General features: G+C 45.6%; 2 protein-coding genes across 4 annotated transcripts in view; one reads left to right on the top strand and one right to left on the bottom strand.

Moving 5' to 3' along the window:
• Positions 1–19,292, bottom strand: part of LOC310666130 (intelectin-like protein) — an 814,635-nt gene that overhangs the window by 721,320 nt on the left and 74,023 nt on the right. The gene's annotated exons all lie outside the window — the stretch shown is intronic.
• Positions 11,675–18,392, top strand: MRPS21 (mitochondrial ribosomal protein S21). 3 transcript variants are annotated; one of them, XM_083416876.1, is made up of 4 exons: positions 11,792–12,479; positions 12,561–12,700; positions 13,363–13,524; positions 17,720–18,392. In XM_083416876.1, exons 3-4 carry the CDS (start codon positions 13,442–13,444, stop codon positions 17,898–17,900), a joined length of 264 nt encoding a protein of 87 aa, XP_083273002.1. In that variant the 5' UTR covers positions 11,792–12,479; positions 12,561–12,700; positions 13,363–13,441; the 3' UTR covers positions 17,901–18,392. The 3 variants fall into 3 exon arrangements, with proteins under 3 accessions (XP_083273000.1, XP_083273002.1, XP_083273001.1); XM_083416874.1 differs by lacking the exon at positions 12,561–12,700 and having other exon boundaries at positions 11,675–11,799; XM_083416875.1 differs by having other exon boundaries at positions 11,813–12,962.

Below are 19,292 nucleotides of genomic sequence, written 5' to 3'. Positions count from 1 at the left end.
TGGCAAGTGCTGGGACCGAGCAACGGGAGCACACCCCGCCATGGGGATTCGAACCGCCAACCTTTCGATCGGCAAGCCCTAGGCGCTGAGGCTTTTACCCACAGCGCCACCCGCGTCCCTTTCCTATTATGGAATAGGACGTCCCTAATTTAACTGGTGAAACGTTGGAGGGTATGGCCTTGCAGTGCCGAGCTCGAAAATGCCACTCCATACATTTTAAGTTCTTAAACCATAAACTTTGCTGGTTTGCTGGTTTGTTTGCTGGTTTGCAAACAAAGCCCTTTAGCCGCATCCTTAGAAGCTGGCATCGCCCAACAATTTGCTGATTTGGCTTGAGATTGACAAGTCCGGTTTGGCCGCCTGCTTTTGACATGTGACAGTGATGTGTGCTTCTTGTTAGTCACTGCTTTCTGACGGTGTACTGCTGCGTCAAATTTTCAAGGGTCAGCATGGGCTTTTTGGGTGCATAAACCCCTCTTCTGCAAGCTAAGTTGCACTGAACTGTCCAACGATATGATAGCTACCGTATTTTTCACTCCATAAGATGCACTTTTTTCTTCCTAAAAAGTAAGGGGAAATGTCTGTGCGTCTTATGGAGTGAATGCGTGGTCCCTGGAGCCTCAGGATTTTTGCATTGGGTCAGCCCAAATTCACCATCAGATCACATAGCATGTCCATGGCTACAGCCTGCACCCCAAAAAAAATCAAGCACCCACTGTTGCGTGGGGCCACAATGGTGCAAAAACGTGGTTACAAAGCACAGATCCACATGGATCCTCAGGATTTTTGCATTGGGCTACCCCAAGTACAGTAAAGGTAAAGGTACCCCTGCCCATACAGGCCAGTCTTGACAGACTCTAGGGTTGTGTGCCCATCTCACTTAAGAGGCCGGGGGCCAGCGCTGTCCGGAGACACTTCCGGGTCACGTGGCCAGCGTGACATCACTGCTCTGGCGAGCCAGCGCAGCACACGGAACGCCGTTTACCTTCCCGCTAGTAAGTGGTCCCTATTTATCTACTTGCACCCGAGAGTGCTTTCGAAATGCTAGGTTGGCAGGCGCTGGGACCAAACAACGGGAGCGCTCCCCGCCGCAGGGATTCGAACCACCGACCTTTCGATCGGCAAGCCCTAGGCGCTGAGACTTTTACTCACAGCGCCACCCGCGTCCCACCCGCGTTGGGCTACCCCAAACTCACTGTCAAATCACATGTCTGTGGCCACAGCATGTACGACAAAAATCACACATCCACTGTTTTGTTCAGACTATTTTTTTTCTTGTTTTCCTCCTCAAAAAACTAGGTGCGTCTTATGGTCACGTGCGTCTTATGGAGCGAAAAATACAGTATCTTAAAATACCCGAAGGGCTGTCTGTCCCGTGGAAGACAGAGTCAGCTTGCTTCCCTGCTGCTCTGGACGGTAACAGCTCCATACCAATGGGTTCAAATGATGGGGAAAAGGTTCCGACTAAACATTAAGAAGAACTTTCTGGCAGTAACAGCTGTTCAACAGAAGAACAGACTGCATCATAAAGTGGTGGACTCGCCTTCCTTAGAGATCTTTAAGCAGAGGCTGGCTGGCCCATCTCTCAGGGATTTGTTAGCCGTGCTTCCAAGCATTGCAAGAAGTCCGGCTAGTTGATCTTTGGGGGCAAACGTCCAACCTAAAATTCTCTGGCTTAACTGCAGCATGCTTTCAGTATTATGAGTAACTTTCTAAGGAAATTGACGTGTTCCCATTGGAATCGTTAATTCACATTTGTCTCAAAATACCGTCATGAAGCTTTTTTTTTGTTTTCAACTGAAGTTTGTGCAGAAAAAGCAAACACGAAGAAAACAACCCAAAACCAAAGGATGGATTTGCTGATCTACTCAGATCCTCAGAGAACAGGCAGCACCACACATGGAGAACAGATCCCTCGCGACATGGCAGAAAAAGTAACCTCTGTGTTGAAAGCCGAGGCTCCCAGCCCACAGCCAATACCCAGATTTGCAAGCAGATACATGACAGGTGTCCACACACACCAGGCCAAACTCCACTTTGATGCATGGTGCGTCAGCTAACTGAATCACAAACATGTTGTTGTTCTTTCTAGGTAGAGGCCTTTTTACAGAGACACAGGCAGCGTCCCTGAGCTGCAATTTTACCTGGATGGTGGTTACCTAAGTTGATGGAGGATGGAGGATGGGGGCTAGTTGGACTGCAAGTACAGAAAGGGGCAAGCAAATTGGCTGAAGCAACTCCCCTGTAAGGAAAAGTTGCGGCGATTGGAACTTTTCAATTCAGGGGAAAGACGAGTAAGAGGTGACATGATAGCTTATAAAATTCTTCATGGCATGGAGGAAGCGTAGAGAGGCAAGATTTTCTCCCTCTTTCTCAGCACTAGAGCTCATGGAAGCTGAATGTTGGGAGATTCAGGGCACATAAAAGAAATGGCTTCTCCATGTAGTGCGTAGTTAGACTCTGGAACTCCCTCCCACATGAGGCCACCAACTTGGATTGCTTCAAAAGAGGATTGGGCTAATTCATGGAGGGCTACCGATTGTTTCTGAATCCCAGTTGCTGGAGACTACAAGAGGAGAAAGCTCTCGTGCTCAGGTCCTGCTGGGGGGGGGGGTCTCCCATTGGGGCATCTGTTTGGCCACCGTGAGATCAGGGCGCTGGACTAGATGGGCCTGCTTTGTCCCGACCCAGCAGGGCTCTTCTGATGCTTTGATGGAACCTCCAGGTGCGAAGGCAGTCTATCTGGTTTTTTTATATATATAAATTTTTTATAAACAATTTCAACATAACAAATTATCAAAACAAATCATCTTAATTATTCCCCCCCTTTTCCCCCCTCCCATCTTCCCAACAACCCCCCTTCCTCCCCCCAAACTTCCCTCTCTCTGATTTCTCAACTCATGTTGTTCTCTGCATATTGTAAAATTGTATGCATCCTTATATTATCTGTCTACTATATTAACCCTTAATAAATTTGTGTGTGTTTATTCAAAACCTGCCAAGGAGTCCAGTTCATTTTGCTGCCTTTTAAAATAACTTGTAAAAAGTTCCCATTCTTCTTTAAAGTCACAGTTGTCCTTACTTCACAATTTGCATGTCAGTTTCGCCAGTTCTACATAGTTCGTCCATTTCTCTTGTCACTGTTCTTTCGTCGGGGTTTCCTCATTCTTCCATCTTTGTGCTATCAAGACTCTTGCTGCTGTTGTAGCATACATAAATAAGTTCTTTATTTTCCTTGGCAGGTCTTGTCCTACAATCCCTCACAAAAATGCTTCTGCAAAGGCAGTCTATCTGGATCCCGATGTTTTGTGGGGCATTTGTTGTTGTTTAGTCGTTTAGTCATGTCCGACTCTTCGTGACCCCATGGACCAGAGCACGCCAGGCACTTCTGTCTTCCACTGCCTCCCTCTTCCACTGCCTCCCCTTCGTGGATCACTGCCTTGCCGTGGCAAAGGGGCTTGAATAACTCAGAGATGCTATGAGTTATGCCGTGGAGGGCACCCAAGATGGACAGGTCATAGTGGAGAGTTTTGACCAAATGTGATCCACCTGGAGGAGGAACCGGCAAGCCACTCCAGTATCCCTGCCAAGAAAGAAGAAGAAGAGTTTGGATTTGATATCCCGCCTTTCACTCCCTTTAAGAAGTCTCAAAGCGGCTAACATTCTCCTTTCCCTTCCTCCCCCACAACAAACACTCTGTGAGGTGAGTGGGCTGAGAGACTTCAAAGAAGTGTGACTGGCCCAAGGTCACCCAGCAGCTGCATGTGGAGGAGCGGAGAAGCGAACCCGGTTCCCCAGATTACGAGACTACTGCTTTTAACCACTACACCACACCACACCACACAGAAAACGCCATGGACAAAGACAACAGGCATGGGGCATTTGGCTACTGTGAAAAGCAGAGTGCTGAAGCAGCAGCCGGGCCCTTGTTTAGTTCTTATTCCAATGTCCTCTCCCAATTCCTGTTTTGCAGGACAGAGAGAGAGAGAGAGATAAGTTCTCCTTGCCAAAGCATCCCTCCTGCAAATTCCCTGGCGAAACAGCTGGTTCACCCACAAGAGCTCCCTGTGGGTGATAGAGAGAAGCAGCTGCTTTTGATGTGGGCTGAGACCAGACGCTGCGGTGCCTCTTGCAAGTCAGGGCACGGACCGCCTCACCTGTCAGCATCACGAGGCAAAGAGGTGAAGCCAGACACACCTGGAACAGGTTGGGCTCCCGAGGCGGGCAGCAGGTGGAACGCACGTGCCCAGGCTGTCTCTCCCGCTTTGGAGCCTGTGATGGGCAAACCTGTCCATCTCGGCTTTCTAATCCCTTCCCGCATTGGTTTGAGATTTACCTGGCTGAAAGAACGGGCTGCAGCTTTTTCCTGCATTGGTTACTTCAAGGCTGGACTGCCGCAATGCGCTCACTGTGGGGCTTCCCCTCACGCTGCAGTCAGAAGCTGCGGTCAGTGCAAAATGCTGCAACACGATTGCTGACAGGAGGGAGGCCTTGTCAGCATAGAAAACCTGTGTTCACAGATCTGCACCGGCCACAGATTTGGTACCGGGTCTAGTTCAAGGTGTTAGTATTAGCATATAAAGTCCTTAACAACTTAGGACCACTCTACCTGTGAAATCGCCTTACCCCCATTATATGCCCACTTGACCGTTGGAACTCCCTGCCTGTTGATATCAGGCAAGCAGCTTCACTGTACTTTCTGGGGTATGCTAAAAACATTTTTTGTTTAGGCAGGCCTCCCAGACATGTAAAATGTAGAGGTATGTTTTAATAAGCTTTTAGATTATTGCTGATTTTATCTTTTGAATGTTTTAAAGAGTTGGTTTTACTGATAATGTTTTATTCTCTCTGTAAACCGTTTTGAGGATTTCTTTTTAAAATAATCAAGCAGTGTATCAAGTTTATGAAATAAATGAATGAATGAAAACTCATTTAAATGCAATTCACCACCACTACCAAGACACATATTTTGGGATGAAATTTTGCCTGAAAAAAAGGCACCATTTTGCATAGCAATATCCTGTAATATAATGCATTTGTGTACGTTCTTATCACAGATCTAGGAATTTGTAAGTGCAACAGGATATTCAGTGGGGGTGTTTTTGTATGCATTACTGGGCTTGCAAAATTCAGAAGCGTGCAGATTTCAAAGGACAGCCGAGTTTCACTTCTCCACTTGTTCCAGAAACATCTAATTAGGGTGGTTTGCTTTGAAATGCAAACTGAATCCAATTCCTCCCCCACCCCAAAGGTGGAACAGAATTCCCTGGGAAGCGCCCTTCGCAATGCACCCAACCCAGGTAAGGAGGACGGGACATCATACAGAGTGGCAGGAAGCAGACTCCTCTGATTGGATACTCTGGGTTTATGGGTGCCTGTCCTCTCAATTCTGCCCCACTTTGATGGGTCCAGGCTCCTATTGACCCATGGCATGCACAATCCTCCCCCTGCCCCCCTGCTATCACGGAGAATGGGAGATCAGCAGCCGTAGCAGGGAAGCCCAAGTTGGTCACTTCCAAGGCCATTTTTTAACTCGCCACACCTAACCAGCTGGGGAGCCTGGGATTCTGCTGCAAAGCTTGGAGGTCAATGTACCCCTTTCCGCAGGGGTCAAGTTCACTGCATGTACAGTGTTAAAGGAAAATGTTATGAAAACGATATATGTTGTTGTTGTTTAGTCATTCAGTCGTTTCCAACTCTTCGTGACCCCCTGGACCAGAGCACGCCAGGCACTCCTGTCTTCCACTGCCACCCGCAGTTTGGTCAGATTCATGTTTGTAGCTTCGAGAACACTGTCTAACCATCCTGTCCTCTGTCGTCCCCTTCTCCTTGTGCCCTCCATCTTTCCCAACATCAGGGTCTTTTCCAGGGAGTCTTCTGCTGAGGTGCCCAAAGTCTTGGAGCCTCAGCTTCAGGATCTGTCCTTCCAGTGAGCACTCAGGGCTGATTTCCTTAAGAATGGATGCGTTTGATCTTCTCGCAGTCCATGGGACTCTCAAGAGTTTCCTCCAGCACCATAATTCAAAAGCGTCAATTCTTCGGCGATCAGCCTTCTTTATGGTCCAGCTCTCACTTCCATACATCACTACTGGGAAAACCATAGCTTTTACTATACGGACCTTTGTTGGCAAGGTGATGTCTCTACTTTTTAAAATGCTGTCTAGGTTTGTCATTGCTTTCCTCCCAAGAAGCAGGCGTCTCTTAATTTCGTGGCTGCTGTCACCATCTGCAGTGATCGAAAACGATATATAGATGGTACTTAGCCCCTGTAAAACTAGCAAAGATTTACCACAAGAGTGATAATCTAAGATTTACCACAAGAGTGATAATCTATGTTGGAAATGTAAAGAAAAAGAAGGTACCTTTTACCATATGTGGTGGACCTGCCCCAAGCTGAAAGACTTCTGGGAAAAGATTTATAATGAATTGAAAAAAATGTTGAAATATACATTTATCAAGAAACCAGAAGTCTTTCTTCTTGGAATAACAGGTTTGGAATTGCCCAAGAAAGTTGCTGAATTATTTTTGTATGCCACAACTGCTGCTTGAATTTTATTAGCTAAGAATTGAAAAACACAAGAAGCACCAACAGTGGAAGATTGGCAGATGAAGATGATGGATTTTTCGGAGCTGGCCGACGTGACCGGAAGAGTCCGCGACCAGAAGGAGGAGGAGTATCAAGAGGAATGGAAGAAATTCAAAGACTATTTATTTAAATATGTTAAAATAACTTAAATAGGATTACTTGCGAGTATCAGATTGGCCTAAGATTTAAATATGTGATGTCATAGAATACTATGGATAAAAGTTAAAATGAAAGGAAAGAAAGATGCTAATGGACTAGGTAAAATTTATGTGAACTCAGTTTTGGAAAACTATTACAATGATTTATATGGAAACTCAGCCAGGGGGATTCTAGGAAAGTCACTTAAAAGTGGAATTTTTACAGTCAAGATATGTTGGTTGTTTGTTTGCTTGTCTTTTTTCTTTATTTTTGATGTCTTCTTTTTATGTTTGTGGATATGTTTGTTATAATTTTTTTTGGGGGGGGAATGTAAAAAAAAATGTACACCTTTCCGCAGCAACTGCACCACAGGTGAGCACCTTTGCACACAAGGTGCTTCCCACGAGAAAGTTGGGGAGAAACCTGGCTTTGCATCCAGAGATGTGTAGCTTTTTGGAGCCTTATCTATAAAAGATCCACCTTTTTCCCTTGGGGAGGAGAGGAACCCACATTGCTAATGGCAGCCGACTGCTCAACTAACCTGCTCCACTAATTGTCCTCCCTAGACCTGGGGAAAAACGTAAGCAAGTAACACACCAATTACAAAAAGGCTAGTCAGTGTGTGAAACGTTTTGAGGTTGTGTTTGAGGGACGCAGGTGGCGCTGTGGTCTAAACCACAGAGCCTAGGACATGCCGATCAGAAGGTCGGCGGTTCGAATCCCCACGACGGGGTAAGCTCCCGTTGCTCGGTCCCTGCTCCTGCCAACCTAGCAGTTTGAAAGCACATCAAAGTGCAAGTAGATAAATAGGTACCACTCCGGCGGGAAGGTAAACAGTGTTTCCGTGCGCTGCTCTGCTTCGCCAGAAGCGGCTTAGTCATGCTGGCCACATGACCCAGAAGCTGTATGCCGGCTCCCTCGGCCAATAAAGCGAGATGAGCGCCGCAACCCCAGAGTCGTCCACAACTGGACCTAATACCCTTTACCCTGGTCCCTTTACCCTTTATCTTTATTCCATAATAATAATAGTCATAATAATTTATTATTTATACCCCACCCATTTGACTGGGTTGCCCCGGCCACTCTGGGCAGCTTCCAACATATATAAAAACATAATAAAACTTTAAACATTTTTTTTAAAACTGCCCTGTACAGGGTTGCCTTCAGATGTCTTCTAAAGATTGTATAGTTACTTATCTCCTTGGCTCGGAGATCACATGATTCCATACCCTCCAACATTTCTCTGATGAAAAGAGGGGTGCACTAAGGAAAAGCGGGGCATTCTGGGATCATACTGGGATGGCTTCTGTAAATCTGGGACAGTCCTGGGAAAACAGGGACGCTCGGAGGGTTTGCAAGTTGGGTAAAGTGTTTGTACGGACACAGGGCTCCATGTGTGTGGTTTAGAAAAAGAACCACTAACTTCTCCTGACAATGACCCCCCCCTTGGCCAAAGAGTCCTCACCAGGAAACTGACCGGCAGCTTGTGCTGTGTGTCTCGGGGGAAATAAACCGATTCTCATCAAATGCGCTTTGTGCCAATCACCTCCACTCATGGTTCAGGTCAATCATGGGATCACAGCCAGATCTATACACCCCCTGCCCCCCGCCTCTGTCAGAACCTATTAGTGCATGGAGCCCTTAGTAGGGGATTGGCTTTCGTCCCTCTGGGGTGTGGGTTTGCGTGTCAGTGGAATCCTCAGAGATTGTACTAATTCCATTTTCTTCCAGAAGGCTTATGACCCAGAGATAGGCGTGTGAAACGCAGCCTGTCCCCGCAAGGCCTTTTTTTTGGGGGGGGGGGGCTCTCAGGTGTATTAGTATTACCTAGGGGTATGGGCAGTGAGGTATGGAGGCAGTGAGAGATTTTATTTTCTTGGGCTCCATGATCACTGCAGATGGTGACAGCAGTCACAAAATTAAAAGACGCCTGCTTCTTGGGAGAAAAGCAATGACAAACCTAGACAGCATCTTAAAAAGCAGAGACATCACCTTGCCAACAAAGGTCTGTCTAGTTAAAGCTCTGGTTTTCCCAGCTGTGATGTATGGAAGCGAGAGCTGGACCATTAAGAAGGACCATTCGCCGAAGAATGGATGCTTTTGAATTCTGGTGCTGGAGGAGACTCTTGAGAGTCCCATGGACTGCAAGAAGATCAAACCATTCTGAAGGAAATCAGCCCTGAGTGCTCACTGGAAGGACAGATCCTGAAGCTGAGACTCCAATACTTTGGCCATCTCATGAGAAGAGAAGACTCCCTGGAAAAGACCCTGATGCTGGGAAAGATGGAGGGCACAAGGAGAAGGGGACGACAGAGGACGACATGGTTGGATAGTGTTCTCGAAGCTACTAGCATGAGTTTGACCAAACTGCAGGAGGCAGTGGAAGACAGGAGGGCCTGGCATGCTCTGGTCCAGGGGGTTACGAAGAGTTGGACACGACTAAATGACTAAACAACAACAGGGGTATGGGGGCACTCTGGGAGAAGCTAGATGCCCCTACCAGATCTGTCCTGAAGTCTCCAGGTGGTATCTGGAGGGCTTGAATGTCCAGGTGGGCACTGCAGGAGTTGGGTGCAAATTATAGCATCCACACTCTGGGTTTGCCCTCCTCTGCTCCCCTCTCCTGATAAACCTGTCCGTGGAGCCAGTCCCTGTAATATCTTGGTGTGTGTGTGTGTTTCCCTTGACCAGGGTCCCACCCTAGGTGTCCAGTTTGGGCCAACAGACACATTTCTTTCATTTGGGGTACTCTCATGAGGACCTAGTGCATATCACCCATAAAATGCATCTGCTATAAATAACTCAGAAATTAGATAGTTTTAACAAAAGGAAAAAAATCTCTATGGAAAATTGTGTTGTAAAATTTGCTGCTCTCTGGTGCCATCTGGTGGTGCATGTTTATAATGCATTTAAATCACTTTTTCTTTACTAATGTAGCTGAGTCCATGGTTCCAAAAGTATTTAAAATCATCATCATAATAATTTGATGCCTTCTTGCTGCTGGCTGCACTGGAAGGATAATTGTGTCATATTTTAGACAGTGCTACATCAAGACTGAAGCTTAACAATAGCAGCCAGCATTGTGTTATTCATTTGTTCAGTTTGTTAATCACCTGATACAGACCAGTCTCGGGGCAGCTTTAAACCAAGTTAGAAGCATGCAAAGAATGTAAAACCATAGCAACCACAATAAGAAAGCACCATGAGGGTAGTCCTTGGTTATCGCAGTTTAGATTATTTATTATTTTTAATAGTGTATTGTTATATTAATTTATTAATTTACACACACCTCTTTACCCTGGCTTTTGATGCTTGGAATATATATTTCAATGTTTGCATTTTTAAGTTGTTTGAAACTGTTTATGATATTATGGATTGATTTCTCTGGCCTTTGGTTAATCAGAATGCACTGAACACCAGAATTACGGTAAGTACTGTACTGTACCGTAAAGTCCTAGCTCCCCCTCCTGGCTGCTAAAGCAATAGCCAATCCATGCATGTCAATATACCTGAATGACTACAGAAAATAATTTGCATGGTGCTAGTTCTGTTTTCTGAACCAATCAAAATGGAATAACTGATTGGTTACGAATAACAAGATGGTGGGACAGTGTTCTGGAAGCTACCAGCATGAGTTTGACCCAACTGCGGGAGGCAGTGGAAGACAGGAGGGCCTGGCGTGCTCTGGTCCAGGGGGTCACGAAGAGTCGGACACGAATAAACGACTAAACAACAAAAAGTTCTGTTTCAAGGGTCAGTTGGCTTTTACTACTGTTGTCTCAGTCCTGTGTGGAGAAACATTTTCTTGTTGCCTTTATTTATTTATTTATTTATTTATTTAAATCAACCCATCAATACATAACAATAAAAAAATCAGTGCAGGCACACATAATAAATACTTAAACCTGTGCTTTACATATTATACAAGTATTAAGCACTGGTTTTTTATTTTAATTTTATAAAAGATTTGCCTAGTAGTTGAGAAGCCACAGATAGTTCGATGCTTTTATTTTCACATATAGTTTTGCATTGGCTACTGGCTGATTTTTTTTATTAAAAAAAGCTTGCAATGGGAAAGCTATTGATAAATCAGCATGCTACCCCCCCCCATGCTATTGCTTTATATATTTGTGCCAAGGCCCATTTTCTGAACATGGGCCATTGTTGGCTCTTTTATTTATCATGCAGTGTTCTTAGGTAGGGTAAGGATGGTGATTTCCAATATGGCCTTTTAAATGTTTAGACTAAAGCTTTTAATATTTGATGAATTTTTGAATTTTAATGTTTTGCTGGAAGCCACCCAGAGTGGCTGGAGAAACCCAGCCAGATGGGCAGGAAAGGAAGGAAGGAATAAATAAATACAACAACAACAACAACAATGGCAGATGAAGATGATGGATTTTTCGGAGCTAGCCGACCTAACCGGAAGAGTCCACGACCAGGAGGAGGAGGAGTATCAGGAAGAGTGGATTAAATTTAATGATTACTTAGTTAAATATGTTAAGTTAAATGAACTGAAAACAGCTTGCAGATCCTTAACTGGCTCAGGATTTTATTTATGTTAAGTGTCAAATTAATATGTTTAATTATATAATGTGAAGATCTAAGGATGTTTAAGTTAAATTTTATAAGAACCGTGATTTGGAAAACCGTTAAAAGGACATGCAATGAAATTCAAGCAAGGGGAAGCGAGGAAGTCACTTAACAATGTTAACAAGTGTAATTTTCAATAAGGCTATGATTTATGTTTGTTTGTCTTATGTGTTTGTTTGTTTATAATGTTGTGAAAACCAAGAAAATTTTTTTTTGAAAAACATCAACAACAAAACAACCACCACAACGACTATTATTATTATTTATTTATTAGGGGAAAACCGAAAATAGCACTAAGGAGGCCGTCCCTATTCGGTGATAACGGGAGAGGACAACTTTAGCGCAGGAGTTTGACCTCCTCGTCTCCCAGCAGGCCTTCCCGTTGCCATGGTGACCAGGACTAGGCCGCAGAAGCAAGAAGGAGGGGGGAGAACACGCGTTTCCGGTTCCGGTTTGCGGATCCGTCCTGACTCCAGCGGCGGGTGAGTGTAGTCCTTGATGGGGGGGTGCGAGGAAGCGCCTCTTGGCCCCGCTTCCCTTCGGGTCCGCCGTAGGCCGCGCGCATCCCCGGCCTCTATTAGGAGCTGCTGCCCGGGGAGGAAGCGCGGGAGGCGGGCTGAAAAAGAATAATGTGGCGGTTCCCTCGGAGGATAGCGTTCCTCTCCCTGTCGTCGTGGGGGGGAGGTTAACCCTCCCCATTGAGGGGGGAGGGGGGCTGCCCTTAGTTTTTGTAATTTGAGGTGACGGGAGAAGTTGGGGCGCCCCCCGCTTTATTTCGTTTGTTGAAATGAAATTTATTTCATGCCCCACCTTTTCCTCCGAGGGAGGTCGAGGTGGGGGAAATTAATACCCCCCCTTTTCCCCGTTTTACCTTCTCACAGCGACCCTGTGAGGTAGATTAGGTTGAGGGATGAGTGACTTGGCCCAAGGTCACCCCCAAAAGGGGGAGATCACTCCGCAGTTTCCTCCAAATTGGGGTGTGTGTAATGGGCCTCCCTTCATTATCCTCCCCTTCGTACATAATTTTATGTTATTTATTATAGTCAGGTAAATTTGTTTAGGTGGCCCCAAAGAGCCTGGAAGGGGCAATGAAAACAGCAGAGGGTTGTCTCCAGCTTATTTCTACTCAGAGTAGACCTGTTGTTGGAATCAATGGACCTAAGTTAGTCATGTCTCTTAACTTCAGTGGGTTTGCTCTGAGTAGGAATTAGCATTGGATAAAATCACGATTTTCACAATTCAGAATTGGGTCACGAACTGAGAAAATAGCAGAAAAAGCCAGTATTTTCTTTTTTAAGAAATGGTGACTGGAGTTTCAGCACTCTGCATGGATCTACGTTGAGATCTGCCAACTGGACAGCCAAATGAGAAATGATTACTTTGGTACATTTATTATTATAATAATTTATTGAATTTTGCTGTTTATGACATGTATTGCCTTTTTTCTTTTTTAAGTATCTCAAAGTGACTTACAGCAATAAATAAATAACACGGGCATTAAACACCAGCATAAAAATGGAAAATTCATTCATATTTTTCTAAAGGCAGTACTAAAAAAATCCCACCCACTGAAGGAGGCAGCCGATAATAAAAAGCCAAAGGCCTGTGTACCCACAGAAGACACTTATAATAATTATTGTTTTAGGTATGAATTCATGAATTGCCTTTTACGTGTATGCCTTGAAGCACTTCGTAGTCATGTCATTAAAACAGCTATAAGAGTTTTTAAAACAATACAAAGAAACCCCTGATTTGTAAGAAGGCTTTAAAACAATACAAAAGGGGCACCGAAGGCAGATAGACACCTGGGTGGTGGTGGTCTCCTAACAACTCTCAGCCCCCACAACAAAGTCCAGTTCCCAGGATTCTTTGGGGGGAGCAATGCCTGTCAAAAAAGTGGTATGAAAACTTTAAATGTATATTGCAGATGGGGTCAGAGAGATTTGAACCAGGACGGACTTGTGCATCTAGCACTAACAGAAGTCCCCCAATATATTTTATTTATGTTTAGCTGTGATGTGTCCTTTTATTATTATTTTTAAAAGGTATCTCTGGGAGATTCTCTTGTTTGGGCCAGAAGCCGATGGCCTTCAGTTCCTGGAGTTAGAAACAGCTACACCTAAGATGGCCAATCACTTGAAATTCGTTGCTCGGACAGTGATGGTGCCCAATGGCAATGTGGAGGCTGCCTATCGAGTCCTCAACAGGTAAATACATCCTTTGGCCTTGCTGCGCCCCAGGACTGGCTGCAGTGTTTTGGGGTGAGCTCCCATTGCTTTGCTCCAGCTCCTGCCAACCTAGCAGTTTGAAAGAATACCAGAGTGAGTAGATGAATAGGTACCACTGTGTTGGGAAGGTAAATGGTGTTTCCATGCGCTTTGGCACTCATCACAGTGTTCTGTTGCACCAGAAGCGGTTTAGTCATGCTGGCCACATGACCTGGAAAACTGTCTGCGGACAAACGCCGGCTCCCTCAGCCTGAAAGTGAGATGAGCGCCACACTCCAAAGTCAGATTCAACTGGACTTAACCATCCATGGGTCATTTTCACAATGTTTCAATGAGTTGAATGAGTAGCTTTTGCTTTTATTTCCTGGTTGTATTTTGAGCAGCCGGGGGTGGCTGCTAGGGCAAAAGCACGTAGGCGACTTGTGTTGTCAGGTTAGGTGGTTTTATGCAACCTTTGTCAGGAGAAAGAGTGAGTCGTGACTTGTAATGCTGTCTTGTAAGCAAGCTTCAGTCAACATGTGGCTGTCATGCCCTCTGCTGGCTGGATATCATAAATGGAACTTTTAAAATGATGGGCTCAGGCTGTATGCTTTAAAATATATATATACAAATAGCTTGAGTTCTGTTCTTCGGAACCAGTGCCTGCTGCTATATGAGTGTTTAGGCTTTTGAGTTGCAAAGTGTGCCTTTACAGGATTCAAGTGGTACTTAACTTGGTTGCAGAACTTTATTGGTGTGTGTGTATGTATCTTGCAATGTCTGCCTATAATGTGGAGGGTGGGTGACCATCCAGCAAAAATGGGTGCCCATGGCATGGTAACCCAAAAGCATTTTTGTTCTTGGTTAGTGTCTGATACCAGCTGTGGGTCTGATGGGGAGATGGGCTATGCCTTGTTCCCATGAAATATTACCTGTTTTTGAGAGAGATTTACTGCATAAGGCAGCTTCCGCTGTTCTTAGATTGCATGCAGATGCAAGGAGGGTTGAGTGAGACAGGGAGAGAATGAGAGGGTTCGGAAAGGACTAAGGACTAGATGCTTGAGGCTGCAGGAATGTTTTGCAACACCTGTCTTCAACTGGTGGACCTGCAACTGCGATGTGGCCTGACCCATGTAAATATTTAGTGAAAAATTAAGAAACAAGTCCCCATTTGCATGTTTGGGTTAAAAGTGGGCCCTGAGCTTCAAAGGTTGAAGATACCTGTGTTATGGTATATGTGCCGGCTGCTAAAACAAAATTGTCCAATGGACAGAATTGCATAGGCTATAAAACCTAAAGGCCTTTACGTCCAAATTGCTTGGGGATGGGCGCCCACCACATTCTGCTGGAAGTTTGGGTGGTATTGTGGGGCCAGGAAGGAGAAGGCAGAAAGTTGCGTGGATTCCAGACACGGCAGCTTCTTGGCAGGCTGAGAAAACAATCGTTCCTGACCTCCCTGATACCTGCGATGCATCAGGGAGCTTTCCTCAGGGAGCGGGGATAAATTGCAGGGTCAGAGCAAATTGCTTCCTGGTTGCGGGGGAAGCGATTTCCCCTCCGCTAGCTCGCCTGCCTCTCTCTGCATTTTTCTCAGGCTTCCAGTGAAGGGTTTAAAAATAGCTAGAAGTACGGTTGCTGTGGTCCGGTGTGTGTGTGTGTGTAGCTTTTTTGCTGCGCCCTCTGCATGTTCCCTTCAGATGCCTGTGTCGCCAGCTAGCCAAACATGTGTCTTCCCTCACAGTCTCAGCCCATGAGACTAGGAGCAAGGATGTGCACGAGGTTGCATAAGCCCATTCTGAGAAACCTCTGGCCTCGGGATTGGCTGGCCCGCTGGGTGGAGGGGGCCACCGAGCTCCCTCTCGTTGGGTGCCGGGTGCTGGTGGGCGGAGCTTGGAGCTCATTCAGGATTATTTTTCATCCAACCCTGACAGGCTGGCACTCCCAGGCCATGTGAATGCAAAACGAGGCAGAGCAAGCCAGAATTGTTTTTAAACTCTCATAAAGAGAAAATTGGCATTTATATTTTTTGTTTTGTTTTGTTTTTAAAGCTATCTGGGCTGCTGCTTCTGTTGCGCAGAAATAAATTGCAGATTTCATCCTAGGATTCATGCCTGGGATAGTTGCCGTTGAATAGTTTTTGGGGTCTATGGGTCCTTGCAATGGTTGGCAAATATCTTTGTCTCAGCTGCCTTATAGCCCTGTAAGGTAGGCTGATACTATCCTCATCCTGCAAAGCAGAGAGAGCTGATTTTGTGACAGGGGAATGACTCAATGGCTAAGTGAGATTCGAATCTGCAGGGCTCTCCCTGAGCCACTATCCAGCTTCCCTTTGTCAACCTCTCAGGGTCGGTTAGCTACAAAGGTGTTCAGTACTGTATATGGCTTTCCATAATTGCAGCCTCACCTCCTACCGTATTTTTCGCTCTATTGGACGCACCGGACCACAGGACGCACCTAGTTTTTAGAGGGGGAAATCAAGGGAAAAAATATTATTGCCCCCCCCAGCCCCTAAGAGCAACGGACAGGTTGCGCGCTTCCTCTTTAGCCTTGAGCAGCATCTTTAGCCTTACACAACGGGATGGGTCGTGCCCGCTGTCCACCGGGGCTGGACTAGATGACTCCTGGGTTTCCCTTCCAACCCTGCAATTCTGTGACCTCGAAAGTTGTTGGGGGTCTCCACCACTGGAGGCTTTTAAGCAGCGGTTGGGGGACCATCTGCCTGGCGTTCTTTAGCTGTGATTCCTACATTGTGAGGGGGCTGGGCTAGATGACCCTCGGGTGACCCTCCCAACTCTACAGTCCTACACTTCTGCGGCAGGAGATCCACAGCCACTTCACACAATACCCACTCCCAATTTTCATTGGAGAGACATGTGGCTTCGCTGCCTAGGTAGGTACCCCCCTACCTGCCACCTCTGGTAAATGGCTTTGTATCCTCCCTCTTTCCCTTTTCTCTTCTTCTTCTATGCTAGTTCCTTCTCTTGTGTTTTGTTTAATCTGTTTTTATTGTATACTAAAATAAAAGCTGCAAAGTTTCCTTTTTTATAATATCCCCCCCTCCAAACTAAAACGTTAATCTAGATAAAAACACTGATCCAGAAGAAAATAAGGGGGTGGAGAAAGGACGAAAAAAGAAAAGGAGGTAGAGATAGAGAGATTTTTAAAAAGTTGGCTTCTTTAGCCTTGTGCAGCCTCCCGCGGCTGGAGAGGCGTGCTAGGCAAAAGAGGAAGCCCGGGCAGCGAGCGGGATGGATCGTGCTCGCTGCCCGGGCTTCCTCTTTAGCCTTGCGCAGCCTCCCACGACTGGAGAGATTGTGCAAGGGTTTTCTAGAGGAGGGAGAAGGGACTGACTGGCCGCGTCAGTCCCTTCTCCCTCCTGGGGAAAAGCCCGCAAGAGCCGCGCAAAGCTTGTGTGTGGCTCTTGGGGGCTTTTCCTGCTTGCCTCCCCCCCTGCATTTGCTCCATAGGACGCACAGACTTTCCCCCTTAGTTTTTAAGACGGAAAAACTGCGTCCTATGGTGCGAAAAATACGGTAATTCTCCTTCCCACCCACCAGCCTATTGCAATGCATTGGGTCTCCAGCTTTTTGGGGTGGGGGCTGATTTTATTTTATTTTAGAGCCTTCCTGTGAGTCCCTAGATCACCTTGCCTGAATCTCAGGTTTGGAATCAGGATGGGGAGGAGCCTTGCCCCAATAAGATGTCCTTTTGGCAAAATTATGATAGCCCTAATTGATATTAGAGAATTTTTGGTGGCCTAGATACTTTGCAAGTCATGGTGATGATGATTAAAGATTCAGTTTATCACCCGCCCTTCACCATCAGGTCCCAGGGCGGGATCTATCAATTTAAAATTCAACACTACAAGCTGTTCAAACAAATCACAGTCACGGAAATAGGGTGGGTCCTAAAAATACATATCTCAAGTGTCAAAGGCTGGGTTGAAAAGTTGTGTCTTCAGCACGATCATCGTGTTTTTATGGCATTTCCTCTAAACTGCTTCAGCATAAAAAAAGAAAAGAAGGAGGAGGAGGGAGGTTCTTTTAGTTCTGTATTTTTAGAGTGGGAGTTGGATACAGCTGGCAGCTATCAGCTTTTCTGTATTTGGCACAGAGGAAGATGGTGGGTTCCTATCCTGATTCTGGCCTCATCTGACAAGAATTTGACCCTGTTCTTCTTTTTGTTCTCTGCTCAGGGTCCTAACTATGGACGGGATCATTGACAGGAGCAAGCGCCAACGGTATTATGAGAAGCCCTGCCGCAAGAGGCAGCGGGAGGCGTACGAGACGTGCCGGAGGATCTATAACACAGAAATGGCTCGAAAGATCAACTTCCTCATGCGGAAGAACCGCTCAGACCCCTGGCTTGGTTGCTGAGCTGGAAGGCACATCTAAGCATAGTAACTGCTGCAAAACCGACCTTTGTGAGATGAGCTGTTTATGACTTTTCTGAGCAAAGCTAACCGAATAAGTGGAAGAGTAAAACACCCCCCCCCATCCACTTCAGTGGGATCTCTGAAAGACTGACTCCCCATTTTTTTCGGTTTGAAAATATTTTTATCTTTTTTAATCAACATTCTATATTGTTTGTCAGCAACAAACTTCACTAGCGTGTTACCCTTTGATATCTTGTGTGTTAAGCAAAAGTCGCTGGGCAGTCCATCCCAAGCAGAAGCAGTTTTGCTTGGAGGTGTTGACTTGGGTTGTTGAATGCTTCAGAATTATGGGGAGGATCGGCCCTTTGCTAGGAGAACTAATACATGAGGCAGAGACTTTGTTGCATACAGTTCTAAATGCTGACATGTTGGCTTTCTTGGGTAAACATTTAAAAAAATAAAAAGAGGGTTCTCCCTCGACAGTTGACAGACACTCTCATTGTAGCTTTGCTTATTGACTTGGCTTATGTCCAGCTTCCGGCCATTTTAATGGACTTCTCTTTCAGAGGCCAATAAAACAATCAGTTTTTCAAGCAATTTTGAGGTGCTCTTGTCTGGATAAGGGCTAAAGTAAGAAATACTCAACGTGGTAAAGTGGAGAAAATGTAAAGGAAAGATGTCAAGCAAGCGAGGATGTAGTAGTAGTAATATTATTATTATTATTATTATTATTATTATTATTATTTATTATTTATAACCCACTCATCTGCCTGGGTTTCCCTGTTGTTGGAAGTGGAACAGAGGAAGCTGCCTTCTGCTCAGCCAGACTCTTGGTCCATCTAGCGTAATACTGTCTATAATTGACTGGGTTTGGGGGCAGAGAGCAGGTGTATAACTTGCACCACACTGTTCAACACCCCTGATTTATTGCACAAAGGTGTTGTTGCATAACAGCGCTTAGCAAAAGTAGGCTACACTCCAAGGTTGCTTTAAATTGTCCCTTTATAGCCGCTTCCAGGATAATTACAGTAGCCTATCCTGCAGAGTTGTTGTTAGCCATTCTTGGCCTGGGCCCACCTCTGATACAGGACTAAATTATAGGGCTTTTGCAAGTCACGGTCTGTTTACCTCCCCCACCCCCCATGCTGCAGATACAAAAAATAAAAATAAAAAAGCAGCCTTATGCAGAATCAGAGCTTTGATGTAGGTAGGTAGCAGAAGATTGTGTGCTCTGGAAGCAACTCTTGGAGGTTTCAGACAAGAGTCTTTTTCCTAGCCCTACCTGGAGATGCTGAGAAGTGACCCTGGCATCCTCTGCATGCAGAACAGGTTGTTTTCCACTGAACTATGACTTGCTCGTGAAATGTTCAGTGGCCTACTTTTAAAAAAAGAA

The sequence above is a fragment of the Podarcis tiliguerta genome, assembly GCF_965153285.1.
Source record: "Podarcis tiliguerta genome assembly, chromosome: 16".
Classification (NCBI taxonomy): domain Eukaryota; kingdom Metazoa; phylum Chordata; class Lepidosauria; order Squamata; family Lacertidae; genus Podarcis; species Podarcis tiliguerta.
This window is presented reverse-complemented; position numbering and strand designations above follow the sequence as displayed.